Source organism: Corvus kubaryi, unplaced genomic scaffold (assembly GCF_017639235.1).
Source record: "Corvus kubaryi isolate FWS band 111438036 unplaced genomic scaffold, C.kubaryi_AGA036_p1.0 37398, whole genome shotgun sequence".
In the NCBI taxonomy this organism is placed as follows: domain Eukaryota; kingdom Metazoa; phylum Chordata; class Aves; order Passeriformes; family Corvidae; genus Corvus; species Corvus kubaryi.
In genome coordinates this window covers 26803518-26821524 of record NW_024581137.1, presented here as the reverse complement: position 1 = coordinate 26821524, position 18007 = coordinate 26803518, and the positions used below count along the sequence as shown (strand labels likewise).

Below are 18007 nucleotides of genomic sequence, written 5' to 3'. Positions count from 1 at the left end.
CTGGCATTATCTGAGAAGCACAGTACTTACTAATAGTTAGTGATATGGCTAAAAAGGCTGTGAATGATTTAAAGTGTGATAAACAGCAGGAATATGAAGAGATTGTGTGAAAAGACGTTATGTTTGCATGAATTCAGAAAAATGTTTTACAAACAACAGATATGAAAGGAAAATCTGCCTCTGTGTAAATCCCTTTGGCATCCCCCAAACCTGAACTTGCACTCAACTGTTTCTTCTTCTTGCAGACTAAAACTAGTCATAACCAGCTTGGCTATCTGCTTAACTTTTCCTAGAACATCTATGTTTCTACATAAACCAGACTGTCATTGCATGGATCCTCCATCCACTGAAGATACAATGTTTGTGCACTTCTGTGCAAACTAAATTGCCACAGAACAAATGTTTGCAGCTAAGAAAAAATATTAGGATAGAAGGAAATCTTACAGTCTGATGATGTTTTGAAAAGACTGTTTTCTACAAATTTTAATTACTATTTTGTTTTGAATGCAATTAAATTACTTTGAATGAAAAGGTTGTGGATACTCTCTTAAGTGAGAAAATATTTGCTCACTGCTAAAAACACTATGGTAGGCAATGATTTATTTGAGAAGGGTGATTTGTGATGGTGGTGGCAGCTTTGAGTGGTACTTAAAGTGCCATCATAAGACTTTGGATGCACATCTGAAATTACAAAATTATTTAAATCCTTCTACTTTTTTTGTTTTGTGTGTTTGTTTTTCTGTTGGCATTCTTGGTTTTGTTGTTTGTTCTAATATCATATAAGTGAGCCTGAAAGGCTAACAACATTTAAAGACTGTTTCAATACCTAAAGGGGACTTTATAAAAACATCTCTGTGGAATGAGAGCAAGAGTTTTTAAATTTAGGTTGCCCCTTGAGGGATATAGCCTGATGTGGTGTTTGGGCTTTTTCTTGGGTCAAGAATATTCCTTATTTTGTCGTAAGAATATTCCTTGTAGGAACGTCAGGCTGGCTGTACATAGAGTGAGAGTTTTGCTGCACCACTTTGGCGTGTGGCAGTGATGGGAGTGAGGAGTTTAATGAGGCCCTGGACTTGATATCCCTGAACTAATGGGTGGGAATTTTCAGCCGGGGAAGAAAAAATTCCATGTTTTCTGGAGACTTGCTAGCAAATGGGGAGTAGTTGGAGAAATGCAGTGCTGAAATGAGAGGAAGGAAATCAACCATTAACCTTTACAAAACTATTAAAGAAAATAAAATTATTCTCATTGGTTTGTATGTCTTTGTAGGCATTTTGTTAATGTTTTGAGGAGGGCGAGCTCTGTGTGTGTTTATCTCTAGTTTTCAAAAGTCTAGACTGTGGTCTGTGTGTTAGTAGGGCTGGTTGGCTGTTGTGACTCTTGATGTATCTTTCCCTGACTTTGTTGAAATGCTGCTCCAAAAATGATAAATAATTCATAGAGAAGGAAGCATCTAAGAAAACTGCTGAAAGCTTTGAACAAACCCTACATACTTATATTAAAATAAAAACGAGAATTTTGGCTGTTAGGGTGAAAGCATCGATAAAATCTAGGTATGGGGTTTTTTTTCTAAAATTGGACTATTAATCATTGCCTTGCTTATCTCTTGAAGCCATGCCTGCTTTTTTGTTTCCCAGAAGTTTAATTTTCTTAGTTTTCTAAGAAAAATACAGTGTTGCATGTATGGAGAGGGGAGTATTTCCCAAAAGCATGGCTGAAACCTGATTTTTTTGTCAGCTCGTTTTGGAATTTGCATTATCTGCCTCTCAGTGCTTATCAGATGACTTCGGCTCCCTTCTGCCCCTTTACTAGAAGAGCTTTCAACTCTATCTCCAAGGAAGATGCTAATTAGTAAATGCATCTACTTGCTAGAAGTAACTGGGTAGTCAGAGTTCCTTGGGTGTTTGTATTGCTGTGAGAGGTGTATCTCTTTGGGTAGCCCAAATCACTTTGCTAGTTTTAAAAGAAGAGACAAAAGTGCAGTGGGAAGAGACTTGAAATAGAGGTGACCATCAGCTCCTTTAAGAGGGAAAGTGTATACTGGAATATGTGTGTGTGTGAAAGATGAGTTAAAGAAATTACCAAGAGAGGAAATAGGACAAAAGGGTAATTAGGGGCAGGAGGGAATTGCCATGTACAACCTGGTCAATACTGAGGCATAATGAATGTATTTTTGGTGCTTTCTCATTGCTTTAAAAAAAAAAGGAAAAGAAAAACAAATGATTTAACAGCTGCATGAGACAGATTGCTGCTGCTACCTTTTGAAAGAAACTAAATTATTAACATGACAGGTGTTATCTGAAAATCTGTAAGTTCAAGGGGCCTGAATAGAGTTAATTTTTAAACTGCTTGAGTTGTGGAAAAAAAAATCACGGCAAAATGTTGTTTCCTCCTTACAACTTAGGCACCACAAATAAGAACAATTGTTTTGGGGAGCAGTTCTCCCCAAAACAAGCCATAAAAGTGGTTACAAAAATTTGTCTCACTGTTCTGTGCTCCTTGGAAAAATTGCACAAGACTTAGACAGAGTATGACTTAACTCAAAAGGGGATTTAATTATGCAGAAATGTGGTATGTTGGAATTATTGTTTTTTTTAGAAACCAGAATTTAACGGCTATTGACATTATTTTGGTTTTATAAGTGTAACCAGACAGCATCCGCACAGCATGAAAACATCTGTCCTTTGCTAGATAACATCAAAAGCTTTGCTACCTTTGCCACAACCGATGTATTTGTGCAGTTTTATTTTTTGTGTGTGTTAAACCTAGACTTCTTGACGCCCTTTCTTTTGTAAAGAAATATAAGGAAATCAGAACAAGGTAACTAAAAGGTTTCTGTTCTGCAACAGTTAGAAACCGCTTCAGCTGCGCAGCTTCAGTGCCTGTCCTCAAAAGCACAATGCCACCACTTCGTGTGTGCTCCCCTCCTATGGGGAAGCGCGGGGGGAGCGGGCTGGGAATGAGGTGGGATGGGAAGATGGATTTGTACAGGGGGAAGCTGCCATCTAGTGCAACTTCTCTGGAGGCACAGACCTGAAGAAAGCTGCCGGCGTGTGCTGCATAGCGGTGTGGTAAGGATGGGGCTGGGCTGCTGTCGGGAGCGGAGTGGTTCCCCCGTCTGTGGCAGGGGCCGTGGAAAGGCAGGGAAGGGATGGTAGTTGTGCATTTGGGAGAATGACAGCGAATACGTTTGGCTATTTTCAGCTATAACCTAACCCACTTTAAATGTGTTTGCTTAAGAAGCTTTGCTGTTTTATACTGAATTTAACAGCTTGTGAAGCGGACTAGAAAATAATGAGCTACGAGGAGAACCCAAGTAAATTCTGGTTTTGTTGCTTGTGAAGGGAAAACATCTAGAGCATGACATACATTTGATTGCTATTGGAAAAAAGAAATTATTTTTTTTGCTAAGCCCCAATTTCATTGTTTAAACTTGGTAACATTAAGGTAAGTGTTAACAAGCAGGTGCATTTTTAGTGTTGCATCCTGTGTGGGGGAGTAGTGCGTAGAAGAATAGCTAGGTTGTGAGACAGGGCTGTTTAGGGATTGACTTTAAACAACTTTACTGATGCCACGTGAAATAGTAGCAGTTGCAGTTTTCTGGAGATCACGAGGGCGATTGAGCTCAGTGGGGTCCATAAGGCATGTTAAACAGTCCACAGGTAAAGCAAAGCTGTCTTGGCACTTGTTCTCACCCCATTGCCCAGTTTAGCTTTGACTCAGTTGGGTTGGAGATAAAGGGAAAGAAAATTGTTAATGCAGATCAGAGTTAGAACAGATACAGATTCAGTGGTGTGACTGGGGAGTCTCAAGGTCATTCATTTGATAGAGGAGATAGTTTCTTTGGTGCTGTTCTGGTGACGGTGTGTGTGAGGTGTTTTGAGGTTGTGCTTTTGGGTTTGCTTTTTTTTTTTCCTTTTTTTTTGTGTTCTCAATCCCAACAAGTAGCATTCCATGATAAACATCATGTAAAGGGCTTTTATTCTTGAAGACTCCTTGAGTAATGTACTAAATTGTTGAAGTATTAGACAGTCTGGACACTGACACCTGTTTCAATTGTGCTAACACTGAAGTCATGTCTGCATGACGCATTGTGTCTTACACCGCCAAAATACTTGAAATGCTGCTGAAAGGAGCTTACAGCACTTTGATGCTTCTCGTAGCTCCACATGTATTTGTGTTGTCCTCTTGTTTTGTGTTGACAGTGTGTGGCCTCGTGTGGTTTGAAAACTATTTTTATTCAGGAACACCACAGCCCTCACCCCATCTCCTCACCCATTCTGACATTATTCCTGGTTGCCTAAGCTAAGGTGCAAATGAATGGTGACATGAAATCCTCTGACTTTTTCAAGAATATGCCGTTGTAAAAAAAAAAGAAATCCTGCTATCTGAAGTGGGGAAGTTATCATAGCAATCTCACAAATATTCTAAATGAGGAACAATGAAGAAGGCAGGAGTTCTGCTGAATGTCAGGTGTCCCCCAGAGTGCCTGAGTGCCTCAAAGGGTATGCAAGTGGTAATGAGTGTGGAAGTGTAGAGCTCCCTGCAGAATTAATGCAGTTTTCAAGATGACTAAGTAGCAGCTGGAAGCAGGCCATTTTAAAACTCTTGTGGGATTTGTTCTAAGTATTTTGAAATGTTTGGTAAGTGAAGGATACAGAACACAAGTCTTTCTGGCATCGTGCTACAGCTGTGGAGCCACAAAAGTTGTCCTGTTTTAACGCACAGTGTAGTGATTCAACTTTTTATTTTGCTGAGAGTAATTTTTAAGGATCTATTTTCTGTGTTGTACCATCCCACAGAATCTTGGCTATGGTATTTACAAACAGAAGAAATGTCCAAGATGCACACAGTAAAAAGGTATGTTTAGTATTTTGCCTGTCATACCCACTTAAACGATACTGACTGTAGGTAGGTGAGCAAATACTTTTGATAGTGCAACCAAGTGTGATGATGTCACTGATTTTGTTTCCAGCTCACTTAAAATGAAGTTCATGCAAATTCATTGTACAGGAAGCCCAGTGAACCCAAACAGATGGATGAGATAGCTGGCTATTAAACTGAAGCAGACTGTTTAATTCTGCCTAATCTGTCAACCTAACTGTCAAAATTGGCTTTACTGAGTTAAATCTTCTATTCAGTTGCCTAAGCAATGTACTCTTCCTTCAAGATCCCCAAAGTGCTGGTGCCCTCTCTCACTGTCACAAGCCTCACTTGTTTTGAAGCTCTTGGAACTGAACATCTTGCCTTGGGGAAACCTGGTGCATGCCAAACAACTATCACAGGTGTGAGTAAATCCAATAAAGTTTGAGTGCAAATGGCATTATTTCAGTTGTCGTTGCCTGTGCTTTCTTAGTTGGTTTATGTTGGTTTAACTGTGCCTCTCCTGGATACTGTCCCAAAAATAAAGATGAGTGACTGGAACATTTGTTCTTAATAAAGTATTTATATAACGTGTGTCTTGGAAACATAAGGAGATAATCAGTGGACTGGGATATCACTGGGACATGGTGTGTACGAAAATAACAAAGATCGTTCTTCTGGAGTGGAAATGCTTAAAAATAATTTCAAAACGGATAGAATTTGATGTAAATTCAGTGTCCAAAGAGAAATGTAATGGTGCTGACCACTTTACCAGCTCTCCCATGAAATGTTGCTGAGAGGATGGCAGCTTCACAGATGAAAAAGCAGGGGTAATTAGAAGTTCCCTTGATTGCAGGTCAAGTAGATACTCATAGTAATAGGGTGTAATATACATACTGACTTTTCAGACACTATAGCTTGTTTTATGTGGATGTGTCTCCTAATTTGTGATTTCAATTTTGAAACTTATTGGAGACTGTAGTGTACATATTCAGCTTTTTTTTTTTTTTTTTTTTGTGGGAAGAATTAAAAAAATATTCATGCTAATGTTTAAAAAAGGGGAACTCTTCAGTTGCTCATCAGAATTAGAAAGTGGGGGAGGGTGGGATAATTTGAACGATTTAAGGATGCAAGTTGATGCCAGACCTAGCTTTAGCATTCCGTATACTGCAAAATAGTACCTTGCACTAAAGGGAGACAAAACCTGCTCTTGTGGACTTTCATAAGCATTGCTATAGTTATCAGAAACATGGTGGTAAGCTAGCTTGGAAGGTGGTATGACTGACTCTGGTGGTTGTTTGTGTGGGGTTGTTTGCATGGTGGTTTTTGTTGTTGTTGTGGGTTTTTCTTTAATAAACTAAATTTTGCAGTTTGAGAAGCCTCTAGCCTGTTTTAAAGGAATTTAATTCTACTGTTTGCAAGCGTGAAGAGCTTGCATCTTCATAAAGCAGACTGTTAAAATGCTGCCTGTGTACTTAATGCTCTGTGCAGTTAATGGGCATTATCTGAGCCATGAACTGTCTCATGTACACAGGCTGGAAGGAGATTTGTCCAGTGGCTCCCAAGCCATCTGTTGAGCTCCTGGATTTTCATTTAGTCATGTGTAGACTGTTAAATTTTCTCTAGTGCTTGAATTGGTATTAACTGGATTTTGGTTGCCTGGTTGAATCTTCTGCTACATTAAGTTTCTATTGCTCTAATTTTTGAAATATCCTGCAGAAATCTTGTCTTGGAAAGTATTCTTCATGAGATGGGGTCTTTATTATTTTTAATGCAGTGAGCTACAGTAATTTTTTTTCAAAGTAGCTCTTGTCTTACACAGGAAAAACCGCCGGAAGTCTGTAACAAAAGTGTGTGCTTTTGGTCACCAGAGATTCCCAAAAATGCAGGAGTGCTTATTAAATCTTTTCTGTTGTTGTTTCATATTTTTAAGCGTTGAAGCAATAAATTCTGTTCACCTCCTATTGTAGAACTTAATCCACTGGTTTTTGTAATCCAGCCCATTAATGTCTGGCTGAATCACAGCAACTGTTCAATTGCTAATCTAAGTACTTAAAGCAATCTGTGCTACAACTTGGGGATTTATTTTTAGTTGGAGTTTGTCCATCTTTCAATTTCCAACCACTGCATCTTATTCTGCCCTTTGTTTGTTACAGGTAAAAGGTTTCTAGTCAATCTTTCATTGATATTTAAAAACTCCTGATGAAGTCCATTTTAAAGATTTCACTAGATAAACTAAATTTAAAAACACTTTTAACCTGTGTTTTTATATATTTATTTCAAATGTATCTGCAGAAATATTTATATTACATATTGCTTGTTAGTAGGAGATGTTAATTTGATTGTTCTTTGGCTCCATGTGAAACTGGTATTAATGCCATGTTAACTCTTCTGTTGTGTCCTGTTTCCTCACTAATTGCCCTCCACGCCAGACTTTCCAAGATTTTGAGGGGCATATGTGTGTGTGTGGTAGGGAAGAGAACACATGCCAGGACAGTGTGTTAGAGGTACTTTAACCATTTTACTTACCTTTTTATTTTTGGAGATGGCAGCAAATCTTTACAGCAAGTCTGTAAAACTGTAGCTTGGTCTTCCATGTTCATATATATTTTCATATTGCTGTGGGCATGTTGGGTTAAGTCACAGTGGAAAGAATGTTGCTGTTTCTGAGTGTGGATTCTTAACTTGATCCATTTCAAAAGATTTGTTTTTGCTGAGTCTGATAGGTACCTTGTCTGATAGGAATATGGGGTTCTTCTAACTAATCCTGACAGTCATTCAATGAAGCTTTTTGTTTTGTTTCTAGAAAATGATCTTTAGTTTAATGATCTTTCTGCAGATAATCAGTAGGGAGTTCACAGGCTACCTACTTTTCCTGCTAGAAGGCAAGACTTTTTTTATTCTAGAGAATTCTTTTCCAGCAAGAAATCCTTTGCAGTCTGGCTTTGTGGATGTTATTTCAAATGTATGGAAGTGTGGATAATCCAAATTCTAAATTCTGTAATATAATCAAAAACTGGAGCACAACTAGGACATTTTATATTTTCAGTGGCAGTTAAGACTCCCACTGTTATCAGCAGTCATGCAGAAACTCTTCCTTTAGCTGTCTGATCATGTAGTCATGTTTTTACTCTGTGAAGCAAGGCAGTCATGTCATAGGAGTAGAGGTTAAAAAAATTTGCTTTTTCACTAATTTCTTGTCAGGCATGTATTGTGTTATGCATACTTCACAAGGATTAATGCTTTTTTGGTATCAGTTTCTACGTTCTTTGGGTGAGAGTTGCTGACTTGCTTTTCCTTCTGTTTAAGAAGAAAGAGATGAATTGATTATCAAGTGAGATGAGGTGCAGCAGAACTTGTACTCAGTAGCGACAGAATTAATTTCGGAGGTGGATCAACTGCCCCTCTCTGAGCACTCAGGAGTGTTACAGGTGAGGAGGCTGCTCTGATCAGTATTGATTTTGAAACACTGAGAACCTGTTGAAGGTGTTTCTTCAATGGCAAACATTTTATGGTTGGAGACCCGGCAGCAGCAGATGAAGCTTTAGGTTACACTTCCAAGTGAAGCTCTACAGCTGACAGCTGTGGTTCTTAATAGAACTTTTGATCCTGGTCTCCTAGAGGTTTTGTTTCCAGAGGCAGATTATTATCTAGATCCTGGATTTGAGCAACAGCTTTTCTTTTATGGTACTGTGTTTGGTGACTAACAAGACTTCACAAAGCACAGAATATTTAGAAGTCGAGTGTTAATGAGAGAACCCACAATTAAAAGGTCAATGCAGTTATCCTGTAAATTGTGGTAGTGTGTTGGTTGGTTGGATGATCTCTTCCCTACCAAGAGCCTCTTTCCCTCCCAGCCAACCCAAAACAGAAGGTAAGGATATAGATGGGGAAACAGGCTCCATAGCAGCAGTAAGAACTTTTGCAGAGGACTTTGCCAATAACAATTTTACTGGCCTTTGCTTTTAGAAATAATTAATTTTCTTCTTTTTTACCTCAGCAATATTATTTCCCTTAATTTTGACTGGGCAAGTGTATGTGCAGAAGGTGATGTTTGGTCAGTAGTTGGGCACTTTGTCTGTACAAATTCCAGAGACTTATTAATCTGCACATATATGAGATTGCATTCTGGAATCACCAAGATTACGGTCTGCACATAAGTTTGTGTAAGGTTGGAGCAGCAGTAATGAATTGAAGCATTCAAATTTTCATGGAGTTATTCAATTGCCAACAGAATTATTTTTCAATGCCATTAAAAAAATGTTTGATACACATTTTTTTTTTAATGGTCTGATATACAGATTGGTATCAAATTGGAAAAGATACTGGATAGGTAGCATTCCGTGGCTCTTTATTGCTGGTGCTCTGTGAGCACCCTGCTCCTTCAGATGGAGAAAAAACTTGTGGCATGTGGTTTGTAGGTTTTTTTTTCTGGTTTATAGTTGGTTTGGGTATTTTTTTTCTGTGTGCATGCTCGAAGGTTATGCTGTGTGAATCCACTAGGTGGTAGGCATTAAGCATCTTTTAGCTAATTGTACAGCAGTGAAATTTTAAGAGTGTTTTGAAAATATTTGAAGAGGTACTGAAATGCTGCTAGTAGGTGTGTTGATTGAATTTTGAGCTTTAGCTTAATGGTGTTGATGGTCCTGTCTGATAGGAGCTGGAAACTGCTTCTGCATCCACGTGCTTGTGAAATTGCTAGTGTTTTAGAGAACTGTGTTTATAGTATGAAAAATAAACGGGAAGAAATAGGACATAACTTACAGGATTCCTTCCTCGAGGACAGCCTGATGGAATACATGCAGATACTCTTCTGGTGTGACCAGTGCTATTATTTTTGTAAAGAGAGTGTGATATTGTATACGAAACTGTTACTGATCACTTTTCTCTGCTCTATTACCCACTTTTGGCTGCTGTTAAAAGGGGTGATTTTTTTCTCTCTCCTTCAGAGTGTTCCATTTGAACCTGGCTTTTACCTTGCCCTGCCATTTTCTACCCATGTGTCTCCTGTTGTATTGAATCCCAGCTATTCAAAATAATGCAAGGAGATTCTGTTGTGAACTTGACTGATTTAAATAGTCTCTCTAAATACAGCACAAACCTCTTCCTGGTACTTACTTATAGGGAAGCATATTTGTACAAAGCTCATGCCACTTGGCTCAGTTGGAAATTGCTGTTTAAACAGCTGATTGTATGGAATGAATACTGCTCATTGTAGCAGCTATTGTTATGAAAGTAGGTTTATAATTTTTATAAAATACTGTTGGCTTTTTTTTTTTTTTCCAGTCACTGTATTTAGTAAATATAATGTGAGGAAATTCTTATTATTTTGACCCCAATCTGAACTTTTGCTGTGGTGTGTTTGTAGTGCCAGTTCAGGTTGTGGCATCATCATGCATAGTTCTACAAAACTGGTTAAACTCACGTCCTCATCTCCACAGTACCTGCAGCCCTCAGAAAGGGGAGGCCACTGCTGGTCCAGCCTCTGGTGGTGGTGTCAGTCATTTTACTTGGTGTTCTACTTGGTTGCTCTTACCTCTGCATTTTAAGGGTCAAAAGGCTTTAATTCAGAAACATTCCTTGGCTGCTCACCATGTTTCTCAGTACAAATTCACTTTGGTTTCTGAATTAATTTTTTAATTTTTTTTCTGAGTTTGAGCAGCTCTCTGAGGAGCATTAGAAACTGAACCCCATTTGTCTCTTTATCTTGATGAGTATGACTTTAAAGTCCACTGGGGAGAAGTAATGAGAATACTAATAAGTTCTTATGAGCTGTTAAGCTTTTTGTGGTGTATTTTTCTTCCATGCTTTCAGTTTAAAAATCAGAGTCAATGATCTCTGCGTGAGACTTTTTTCTTTGTTGCATTTTCTAGTAGACATACTGGCACTTGATCTCACAGGAAAGTGGAATGTAAAATAAAGTAAAATATACTTCACTGGATATAGAAAGAGACTTTTGTAGTAAAAGTAATTTTACACCACCAGATAGTGCTAACTTTTTCTGTGTTAAATTAATCTTGATTTTAGTAGGTCATATGTGGTCACAGAATTCATCAGGTATGCAAACTTGTTTTTGTTTGATTCACTTGACACACAGGAGCTGACAGCTTCTCTGGAGGTGATGTATGGTCAAGATTCTGAAGCAGATGACTCAGGAGGTATTTCAACAGTTCTTTGAGTGGAAGGGCATTAAAGCAAAGAAATTAATTTGTGTCAGAAATAATATGGGCGAAACTCTGCAAATTCTTGCTGACTGGTTCAGTGACATCTTACAGGTAAGATGAACAATCTTTCTTTCTTGTTGGTGAAAATGATGAAATATGACACTGTCTATCCGAGTTTGTGAGGAATAGGCATTAGTAGGGACAACTGTCTGTGGCAGGGAGATTGTGCTTATGAACAATGGCTCTAAATCTCAGTTTCTCAATACAGAGGGAAAGGTAATGCATTGAGGAATAGAGTGTGAATTTTCCTTTATTCTTGGTGCAATGAGCTGGAGTTTACACAAAAGATGTCAAAAGAAAACACAGATGTCAGTACTTTTATGCAAATATTATTTTGGGTGTGCTCTTCCATCTTGGTTTTGTGACTGAAATGCTTTAATTAGTCCTTTCAAGCGTCTTTTGGATAGAAAGATTTCAGATTTTAAAAGGTTCTAGTTCAAAAATGTTGCTGAAGGTGGTGATGAAAGACTACTGTAAAGAGCAGCCAATCTGACTGGATGTGATGTAAGTACAGGCTGCAGACAAGTATATAGATTTTCTTCCTCATTGAAACACGGAGTGTGGAGAATTTATACAAATAAAGCACACACCATTCTGCAATAGCATTCTGATGCTCTGTCTCAGTCTGAGTTGTAGGAGGTCTGGAGCATTGAAGTTGGGTGCAGGTTATTTGTCTTAAAAGGAGGTGCATGGTGCAAGTGGATTACCATTCATTGAGTTCAGCTTGTAAGGAAAGCACAAAGTAGGGAGGTAACTTTGAGACTTTCCTATCTCTGTGCTTAATATCTATGTTCTTTCTCAGTTTAGGACTCAATCTTCCTGGAAAGACTGTCAGCTGCTGCTTCTCCATTCCTGCAGGCCCAGTTTCCTCGATCTCCTTCTTGTCACTATTCCACGTAAATGTTCTGTGTCAGCATGACTTCCCTGCCCCTGTGAGTTGTACATAATCACAAGGGTTGTGCCCTCTCATAGTGAATAAATTTTCTGCTCTTGCATTTCATTGTACCCAGAGCATTTGCTGTATAATATTAGAGTGGAGTATAATGTTAATGAATATAATTACTTACAGCTGTTTATAATCATGTTAGTTATTAGAGGGGACAAACAAACATGCAGGTGGGTTTCTGTGATTGTGATTCAGAGTGGTATTCTGCATGTAGAATCATGGCTGAAGTTTGTTAACATAGTGACAACTTTGGCTTACTTATTTCAAATCTGAACTTTCCTGCAAAAGCTTCATAGGTACAGGAAAAATACAGAAATTTGGTATGGATTGGTAGAGCACCGGCTTGTAGGTCAAGGTGGAAATTTTCATTTATCCTTCTTAGTCACTTCAACTTTTGCTATGCAATTTTTCTGTTGCAATTTAACTTCTACCTCCTTTAAAACATGGGGTGAGCAATTGTGTAGAGGAAATGCTTGTTTGAAGTGTTTCCCTTCTCTTTATTTTAGACACATACTCCTCTTCCTGAATTCAAATTCATCTACTGTAATCTATGAAAAGCTATACAACAGGAAACGGGTCAGTGACAGTCAAGGAAATTTTCCGAGCCAGTACGAATCCTTCCCAGCATGCATCTCCAGGTTTTCGGGAGCAACATTGTCTGAACTCACTGCTCAAGTTTTATTTTTAGTTCCTTTAAGGTTAAGACAATCAAAAATTTTCACAATATTTACTGGAATACACAAGTGTGATAGGTAAATGAACAAGGTGGGGTTTGCAGGTTTGTCTTATGACTGTGTATCTTGCATGCTAAATACAGGACCATATTTCTATATTAATTCTGGTTGCCAGTGTAATATCTCTTCTTCTGCAGATATGAGCAACAAATTTTGCTAAAAACAATATTCAGTGTAATTGTAAGCGGATCTTACTGATTTTTCTTTGTCCCTTTCTATATTCTATAACTTGAAGTTATTTCTGACTTTTATGAAAATACTTACGGTTTCCTGGTGAAATCTTTAACCTCATGCCACACTTGATAAACTGTGAAATAGATCCCAGGATGTGTCTTCATCTCAGGTGGTACCATAGAGGAATGGAAATCTTATGTACCACTGCGTGGGCAGCACATGTTGATTTTTGACATGAAAATCAATAGGAGAAGGATTTTGATTCTTCTACTGTTTCATTTTTCGATAAAAAGCAAAATGAGGTTAGGAAAATAAAAACCAATCAAGGGAATGCTTAACTTTATTTTTGCCTAGTGATTCTCAAATCTGTTAGTTTTAGAAATTGTTACATTACTTAAGTGTGAGGTGAGATCTGACATGAATCCTGATTATATTTCCAGTAGGTTAAACTCTTTGCATTTCTTGCTTGTTTTTGCTGTCTGATTGCTAACTTTTTATTTTCAATTGCAAGGCTGATTGCTTGGGTGGGTTTGTTGTTTTTTTTTTTTTTGCCTTTCTGCTCTTTGAAGTGTGGTAACTTGATGCCAGAAGCATCTTCCGATTCCGAGGAAGAGGTTTGCAGTGGGGATGAGGATGAAATTCTTGAAAAGGTTGAATGGGCTTAACTAAGAAATATTGGGAAAACTGGTTCTTCCCTCTCTATGTGCTGAGAAGCTTTCTTTGAGCTTTACCAAGTTTTGGTGCATGTGCTGAAATACAGGTGAAAATTCTGTTTGGAATAATGGGATTGTCTCTCTGGGTCCACGTGTATTCATAAATTCCCTTTTTCCAGTTTGAAGAGATTTACAGTTTTTCATCCCTTTTATTTTGCATGGGACAAGTGTTCTTACCTTACTGGTATTCTTTTCCTGTGCTGGTGTTAGCCTTTCTCAGTTTTTTACGTTTTCCAGTAAACTTTTCCTCCATTCTCTTTTGCTGACTCTGAGGTACTTTCATTGTCTCTGCAATGAGAGTCCCTGCTGTGCCAGAGAATGGCCACTTCCGTAAATGTTGCACCCGTCCTTTGATGTCATACTAACAAAAACCCAGTAGTTTAGCCTGCTTGTGAATGCTCTCGGTGATAAAACCAGTGACTCTCAATGGTTGTGTGCTTTAATATTCCATATCTATTTAACAGTGCTAGCCTTAAAAGGACCTCTTTAGTAGCATGTGGAATATGAAATTGAACTTCTGCATAGAAGTGCCAGGCAGTTTTATTCTGTTGAAACTCTTAGATGAACTCTTAGACTTGCTAACTTCCCTCTTAGAATCTCTGTAAGAAGAGAGAGAAAAATCAGATAAATTAATTTTTTCATTAATAATGGAATTTCTCAGTAAAGGTTTTACATCTTAAACATGGGTGTGTATAAATGGAGAATGACTCTCAATCTTTACTCTCTCTCTCTCTAACTCAGTCCAGGAGCATGATGAAGCATAGAAGGGAGTAATTATGAGTACTTAAAATAAAAGTTTATATATAAAGTTCACCGTGAGCAAAGTATATAATACAGAAAAGATACTTGGCCAGTGTTGAGGTCAGCTTATGCCTTATTTATTTCTATCACACTGATCTGTACAGGCAACCCTTTCTGACACATTTCTTTTTGATAAATGTTCCTTTATCTTTCTAGAAGAAAATTCTAGGAGTCTAGTGGTGATGAGAGGTTGGTTGGGTTAAAGCTTCAGAATCCCAGTGGTACATTGCCTTAGCCAATGCTTCATTTCATACATTTAAATACAAAGATACTTTCTTAAAAAATAAAGCAGTGAAAGCTGGAATCTCTAGATTTGTGGCAAATCAGCACTATGTAGCTTAAGGAGATTGAGCTTTAAGGAGAATGTTGGTTTTTCAGAAGATTGTTAATGTAATTAAAATGAAACAAAATAAAACTCCTGTGGGGAAAGACCCTGAAAAGCTGAATTCAAATAGGCTCCAGGCTGTTTCTTTAATGCATTGAGTAAAATATTAAAGTGGAAAGATTTAACAATTTCTGATTTTTTTTCTTTTCCTCCTAGTTCAAAAAGCCAGGCGGAGGAATGGCTGAATAGAAGACATGTTATTAACTACTTATTATCTATTAAGAAAACTGTGAAAAGCTTAAAGGCCCAGTTAAGGTGGAAGCTGTTTGAAAAGAACAACTTTGAGACAGTATAAAAGTGTTATAATGTTGGTATTTTGGTCTGTTGTTTTCAGATTTGTTACGAAACTTTAATTCTGTCTATTCCAAGTAAGCGGTAACTATGTAGAACAGTTTGTGTTTTCTGAATTCATTTTTTGCCTTTCAATGTGGAAGTTTTACAGGCCCCCGAGATCAACCTTGAATGGTTTAAAAAACAAAATAACTCCACTAACCAACCATCGAGAAAAAAAAAGTACACAGACTTTTCTGTTTCAGTCTCCAGCCATGGCACTGTGCTTTTAACTAACTCCCTCTGGTGACAGGTGTTGTTCACTGCTTGAACAGCTTTGTCCAACCCTTTCTGGTGTGCTCATTACTTTTAACTTTGTTGATAATGTGTATCTCTTCTCCTTGTTGACAGAAGTCAACATCTGTTCCAGTTTTCAGGGTTCCCCACTATTCCTTAAAGAGGTTTAAAGAAGGTAAACACTACTTCATCTTCACTGCTGTTGGCTTGATTGCACATTAATTATTCTGATGATGATGCTTAAGGAAAAAAGGAACCTGCACTTTTGCCTCTAAGCATTGTAAAGGGGCAGTAAGCTCCCAAAAGGGATTTAAAATGAGATGTACTAAGGAAACCTATTGGGAAAAGGATTCTTGAATAATGAGGTGACATGAAGAAAATGCCTGCTTATGGGAGAAAAAAGTGAATGAATTATGGAACCTGGTGTTGCTGGTAGATTAATGACATTGCTGTTACTCTTGTATGTGACCACTTAATTAAAATAAATTTAAAAAAGCTCTTTGACTTAGGAAACAAGTTAGGCAAAAGGCTAGAACATTTGGCTTGTCACTTAAATAAAGGGAACACCTTTCTCAGTGATTAGGTTTTCAGAGATTCTCTTGGGTTTCCAGAAAGGAGACTGAGTAAAATATGCATTTGAGAATATGTTCAACTCCAGAACCGTTATGTGGAAGTTGGTTTAAATCCTGGTATAGTAGATTACTGTTGCTTGGTATAATAGCAGAATGAGAATTATACACAGACTTTGCTATTCTTAATGCGGTCTGATGATTAGAATGATTTTGAAATGACATAAAAAACTTCCTCTTTTACTTCACATAAAATTCAATTCCAGCTGTCATAGGGAATTGTACTACTTGTTGACAGCTGATTTTTCTGACAGGTGATTCTAGGTATAGATGGTATAATTGTGAAAAGTACAAGAGCTGAGGAAGACGTTACACCTCCCTGCAGGTATGGGCTGTGCTGAAATGAGCAGCTCATGTGACAGACCAGGGAAGTTTCACCCATGGTTCACAGCCTGGATCAGGTCTGGGCCTTCTCTGTAAGGGTGTCAGTACTGCTCAGTGCTCCTACTTCCTCTGTGATCACAAAAGGATGGAGCTGGCCACTGACGTGTTACCAAGGACTCCTACCAATATGCAAACTAGTCTCCTCCAGTCTGGCCAGAGTCGGTGCTGGCTGCCATCATGGAAGGGGATAGAATCTCAGGGCTTGTCTTTTATTTTGACATTAGACAGTCCCAAAATATGTTGTAAACCAGGAGGGGGGAAACAACAATTAGTAGGTAAAAAGCAGAAAGGTGGAGAAGAAAAAATAGGTAAGCTGGCACAACTGAAGTTCTTCAAAATATTGCTGAAAGTCTTTTTGTATTTATATTTTTTTTTTTTAATTTGAGAAGTTTTGAAATTTGTATTCTTTGCCACCTTATGAGATTTAATAGTTTCTTAGTGCATGGTATGCTAGGGAGGAGAAAGCAGCCTACTTTCCTGCATTAGGTGGTGTGTTGGGCAGCATCTCCTCCACTTCCTTGCTGTCTTCTGGCACTGTATTGCTGCCTCCACAACTCAGGAAATCTCCCAAATTTGAAAAGCCACAAGCTACCCAGTAAGTGCTCATGTTCCCATGCAGCGATTTTGCATGAGCAATTCATATATTTGAACTGGTTCAGGGAGTACCAGCTGGAGCTCCAGCTATGTGGGCAGGTCTTCTCGGGAAATCCTGGCAGTTCCATCATCTCTACAAGAATGGCTTCAGTAAATCCTCCTCTCCTTAAATGCTGTCGCATTTTAAGAACAATTCCTAACAGAGATGTGGACTGCAAGGTGATGAGTAACCACTGTCCATTACAGTAACCACTGTGCTGAGAGGATGAAGCTGATTCATATAGAAGTCACTCTTCATTGTGTTTTATTCCCCATTTAGAGAGCAGTTGCTTAAAATTAAGTAATTTTTCTATTTGGATGAATGAGTGATGAAATAGATTAACTAATGTATAGCTTGATATCATGGATGTTTATAAATTATTAACATGGTAGGATTTAGTTAGAACACTTTTGCTACCATTATTCAGATCTTGCTCTGTGCTAGAGGGTTTTTCACATACAACTGAGGACAAAAGAAAATGTAAAAAAACCCACCAAAACCAACCAAAAAAACCCCAAAAGAAACAAAGACAGTTTTACAAATGACTGATTCTTGAAGAGAATATCTGGAATACAGAGAGATAGGCATTCGGGAACCTCATCCAAGTTTGCCAGTTGAATTTCAGATTGCTCCACATGTAACTGATGTTCAGCTCAGACTTCGTGCTGCATCGATCATTTGATGGAAAATTCTCAGTATTGTGTTCAGCAGTTGCCAGTTTCATGTTGGGAACCTGAAATTGTGCTCTCCCTCATTCAATAGCAGTGGCACTTCTAAAATGGAGACAGTGATTTTTTCCAAGATCTCTGCTGATCTGTGTTCCAAGACCCCAGCACTGACTAAACATATTTCCTTTTGCTGTTTATGTAATCTCTCAGAACAGAGGCAAATTCAGCTTAACCTGCAGGCAGTGTCTGAAAATGATGTACCCATAACGTGCTTCTAGGCAATAG

General features: G+C 38.2%; 1 protein-coding gene across 1 annotated transcript in view; it reads left to right on the top strand.

The window, feature by feature from the left end:
* STK31 (serine/threonine kinase 31) overlaps positions 1 to 18007 on the top strand; it is a gene marked incomplete at its 5' end in the record, with an annotated part of 28554 nt that overhangs the window by 4373 nt on the left and 6174 nt on the right. Inside the window, 14 exon segments of the mRNA XM_042044462.1 lie at positions 609 to 612; positions 1442 to 1556; positions 2409 to 2575; positions 8176 to 8294; positions 10961 to 11016; positions 11018 to 11138; positions 13511 to 13591; positions 14249 to 14255; positions 14396 to 14480; positions 14482 to 14515; positions 14997 to 15005; positions 15007 to 15129; positions 15175 to 15215; positions 15570 to 15582. Coding sequence (XP_041900396.1) covers positions 609 to 612; positions 1442 to 1556; positions 2409 to 2575; positions 8176 to 8294; positions 10961 to 11016; positions 11018 to 11138; positions 13511 to 13591; positions 14249 to 14255; positions 14396 to 14480; positions 14482 to 14515; positions 14997 to 15005; positions 15007 to 15129; positions 15175 to 15215; positions 15570 to 15582 — 975 coding nt within the window.